The sequence below is a fragment of the Chelonoidis abingdonii genome, chromosome 3 (assembly GCF_003597395.2).
Source record: "Chelonoidis abingdonii isolate Lonesome George chromosome 3, CheloAbing_2.0, whole genome shotgun sequence".
Lineage (NCBI taxonomy): Eukaryota > Metazoa > Chordata > Testudines > Testudinidae > Chelonoidis > Chelonoidis abingdonii.
The window spans coordinates 32,071,150-32,075,599 of NC_133771.1; the positions used below are offsets into that span (position 1 = coordinate 32,071,150).

The window sequence follows — 4,450 nt, forward strand, 5'->3', positions numbered from 1 at the left end:
TTCACACCTCAACTGCTAGAACAGGGCCTCATCCTCCCTGATTGAACTAACCTCGTTATCTCTAGCTTGCTTGCATATACATACCTGCTCCTGGAAATTTCCACTACACGCATCCAACAAAGTGGGTATTCACCCACGAAAGTTCATGCTCCAAAACGTCTGTTAGTCCATAAGGTGACATAGGATTCTTTGCTGCTTTTACAGATCCAGACTAACATGGCTACCCCTCTGATACTTGACTGTATTGTTACAGGCATACTTGCTGATGGATATTTTGAAATAAATTACCAAAGTAATTGAAACTGGAATGATTATGCAATCTTATTTTTGAAAAAATTGGCAGAGTTTTAAAATAGTACATGCAGAATTTTTATATTTTTAGTGCAGAATTCCCCCAAGATGCATGTCCTCTTACTCAGAGTACTAAGGAGAAACCTACAATAAACTATCCAAATAAGCTTCCCCTGGACATTAGTTAAAATGAACTCTTGATCAAAGAGTTTCTACTTGGATTTAAACAGGAGATCAAAACTTTTGTTTGTGTCATCACATGTATTACTGAAGAGACGACGGAATTATCCAAGCTGAGAGATGTATACTTTACATGAAAATAGTAATGACATAAACAGACAAGTTAGAAGGTAAACATTACTTTTGACAATAATCAGCATTTAAAAAACAAAGATACTGCTCTCTCCCCAAATACAGCAAAATTATTCAATATAAAGGGGATATAATAGTAATAATATAAATTTATTTGTTGTCATGCATATTCATTTTTAGTTAGTTTTTTTCTTACCAGTGTAGACAAAAAGTGATAATCCTTTGGTAATTCAGAGGCAGCTTCTGCATGCATTGTGAAGTCACCTGAATCTGAGATGGGCGTAAGTGGCCTTATCTTTAATAGGTCACCTTTCTGCGATCTTTGACCCCAGGAACTCATACAAACAAGCGCCTGGACTGCTTCTATGTCATTCTGCTCTAAGGTACTACATGTAGACCTTTCGCTGTCATGACGCTGTCTTTCACGTATAGATTCGTATATGTCCACAATGTCAACCTAAAAGGCAATCGGATCATTAGCTTTTAGAACAAGTCAGAAAACAAAGTTACCACTATCCACATATTGTTTGCTTATTATGAAGGTCACTTAAAACTCATCATATGCCCAATGCAAGATTTTTTTAAAAACCAATTCAGTTATTCAATATGCAAACTTTTCCCCTCCCCCTCCTACCAGAGTACATCTTATCTCCCTACTCCCACCCCAACTAGCCTTGCAGAAGAATGACTCACTGGAACGGAACTGACACACAAGAGCTCAAATTTCCAGACTAACTTTCTTGGATTATTGTTGTTCTGAGTAAACACGTTCTCTGAGCACGCACGCGCACACACAAAGTGACTCCACACCCTGCTTTGTTTAGTGAGGGTCATTTTCTGGCTTGACACGAGAGTTTTATTTAGCATCCGTCTAATATTTACTGTCGTTTAGAAGAATGAGATAAGGGCAGAGAGTCAAGGGTTCCCAAGTTCCAAACACAGGTCTGCTGCCTATTCAGGCTATGTCTACACTACAGCTTATGTAGGCATACCTTATGTTTCTCAAGGGTGTGAATGAATCAGCAACCTGAGCAATGTAAGTTACACTCACCAACATGGCTTCTGCAGCTTGCAGGAGGGCTGGAGTAGTTAAGCCAAGGGCAGAGCTCTTTCCTGTTGGCTTAGAGTGGCTATACCTGCCTGCGTCATTGTAAACTGTCTAGTGTAACCGTGCTCTCAGTGTATAAATTTGGCAAGTCATTTATCCCCCATATTACAGGTGGAGGAAATTGAGGCAGACAGATGCATACACAGGACAGCACTATGACAACTGGATGTGCGTGTGATGCTCTACAATAAAGCACTGTGTAAGAGGTAGATACTATTATTAGGGCATTTAGGGATGGGAGAGGAGCCCAAACATCAATTTGTTTACATAAGTAAATACTGCATTATTGCACTTTTCAGGGGCTAAAAATCCTATCTTTCCTTCAGTGAAAACATACAAAAGTTTTGCAAATGTTCAGTGTGTGCGCTGTAATGACCCCAGCAGCCACATGTTTTTGCTCTAACACTTACATTCATTTTCCCCCACATAAAATGAGTGATAACAAAAGGGTCCACTCCTCCACTTCTTGCACACCCAAAACTCTAAACAAAATCAATTTAAATTCTGAGTGTGCAAAGCAGAATCAGGCCTTTCTTTAGATTATAAACTGGTAGGAACAATGCTTAGATACTGCAGTGATAAGTCCTACTAAAAAAACCTAAAAACGGTTTTAGGTTAAATTATGCCCCCACTGAAGGTCAATGAGACTTTGCCATTGACTTCACTAGGTCCATTGTGCCATGGAGATATACAACTTTGTACATAATACATAATATTTATTATGACTGCGTGGCAGATACATTAAGCACAATGGATCTGAAAAGCAGGTATTTATCAAATCCGTAAAGTATTCATCCATCTGACAAATCATCCCAGATTTAAAAGAAGCCTCAGAATTCAAAAAAATCTAATGTAAAGAGTCCTTAAATAGACTAACTGCTCTGAAAATGTTAGGAAAATTCCCACGGGTCTTGAAAAATCATGTAATCACTTTACAGAATTCTTTTATTACAATATGAACAGTAAAAACCACTAATCAGGACCACAGTGCTGGGCACCGGGCGAACACATGAAGACAAAGGAGCTGGTGACAGCTCCTTCCAAGTCTCCGCACTCTGTCCAAGAAATAGCTTTCCTAAGCCCTCCATCAACACCAAAAAGGGGTTATGCTCCAACGCCCACGCGGGTGATTTCCTTTAAAAGGGCTGCGTTCGCAAAATAAAGCCTGGGTGAAACGCACCGCCGGCGCCGAGAGGAGCCCGGCAGCTTGTCCTGAAGTCACCCCGCGCGCGGCGCACAGGAAGTCGGCGCCTGCAAACAGCGGGCGAGCTGGCAGGCGGCCTCAGCTGCTCCGCGTCTGCCGGAGCAGGAGCAGCAGCAGCAGCAGCGCCACGGGACCGGAGATCCCCGAGGCCAGGCCCTGAATGTTTATTTTCAGGTGGGGCGACCCTCCCCAGTCTCATTCGCTCGTTCAGTACGCGAAGCGGGGCTGCTGCCCCCTGCCCAGCGGGCCGGAACCCCGGGGCCGAGCCCAGCGGGCTGGGAGGAGGAAAAACCCCACCCCCAGAGGGGAGGGGATGGCGGGGTTTCTCCCCACCCCGCGGGGCCCGCAGCCACCGCCTACTCCCAATATAACTCCAGAGCAATGTGATGCATCAAAATAGCCATGCGAAAGGCGCGCGGGCTCCGGCTAGTGAGCGCCGAGCTGGGCGGGTGCCGGAGGAGGAGGGGGCTGGGGGTGCACGGCGCAGCTCGGCACCACCCGCAGCTGGGACAGCGACCGAGCTGCCATGCCCGCCCCGCCCTGCAGCGACCCCGTCCCCCTCCTCGGGTGCATGTACTGCGCCGTGGGTCAGCCTCGCCCCCTGCCCACGCCGACTGCGGCAGGGCGACCCCCGCCCGGCCAGGGCGCTGGGAAGGGGAGTCCGGGCTCACAGGTAAACCCACGCGCACACTCGCTCCCGTGTCCCCCCCCCACCCCCCGGGGCCAGCAGCGCGGGCCACAGATGCCCCCACCCCAGGGCACGCACCGCCCGCCCAGGGGCCAAGCTCTCGCGAGCGGGCCTAGCGCCCCTGGCAGCAGGTACCCGGCTTGCTGCCTCCAGCACCCCGAGGGGTGAGCCCCGCATCTCAGGAGGGCGCGACGCGCCCATCACCCTGGTGTCTGGGCACGGGCAGGCCACGGGGGAGAGCGGCTGGGCTGCCGGCTCCTCAGTGTCTCCCACTCCACAAAGCAGCCCAGGGCAGCGCCAGCCGGGGGTACTCACAGCGGGGGCATCTCCCCTCTCCGAGCCGGGCATGGCGAGGCTCCTGCAGGCAGCAGCGATGTGACAAAGGCGGCAGCAGCCAGCGCCGCCTCCGCCTCCCCCGCCCGCGGGGCTGGCCTCGCAGCAGCCCCGGCGCGGGCGGGGGGAAACACTCCGTGCACCAGGCGAACTGGGGAGGAAGGAGCGGGCAGCTCCCCACCAATCGCAGCCCGGCCTGGTCCGCGCCGGACCAATAGGCGGCCGCGGCCGGCGTGATCGGGGCGTGCAGCCTGCCTGATAGCAGGAAGGAGTCCGCGTGGGCATGTTCGCGGCGGCGGCTCAGTCTGAGCCACCCGCTGGAAACTAGGGGAAAGGTCGGCACGGGGAAAGGGGGGCGGGGCTGCTTGTCACTGAGCGGCGGTCAGCCAGGGAATACCTGCGCGCGGGGGTGTGTCTGAGAGCTCTTGCGAGCTGCAGAGCCCTCACGTCCCAGCCAGGGAACCAGGCTCCAGCTCCAGCCAGTGAATGTGAGAGGGGCTACTTCTCCCCGAGC

At 50.9% G+C, this 4,450-nt stretch overlaps 1 protein-coding gene across 3 annotated transcripts in view; it reads right to left on the reverse strand.

Moving 5' to 3' along the window:
- Nucleotides 1–4,055, reverse strand: part of KLF11 (KLF transcription factor 11) — a 15,084-nt gene extending 11,029 nt beyond the window's left edge. For 2 of the 3 annotated variants that reach the window (XM_032779724.2, XM_075063681.1), the window contains exons 1-2: nt 3,919–4,055; nt 800–1,060 (exon numbers count right to left, since the gene is read on the reverse strand). In XM_032779724.2, coding sequence (XP_032635615.1) covers nt 800–1,060; nt 3,919–3,951 — 294 coding nt within the window. In that variant the 5' untranslated portion in view covers nt 3,952–4,055. The remainder of the gene's footprint in view (nt 1–799; nt 1,061–3,918) is intronic. The other variant, XM_032779725.2, reaches the window with a different exon arrangement.
- Between the last annotated feature and the right edge of the window lie 395 nt (nt 4,056–4,450).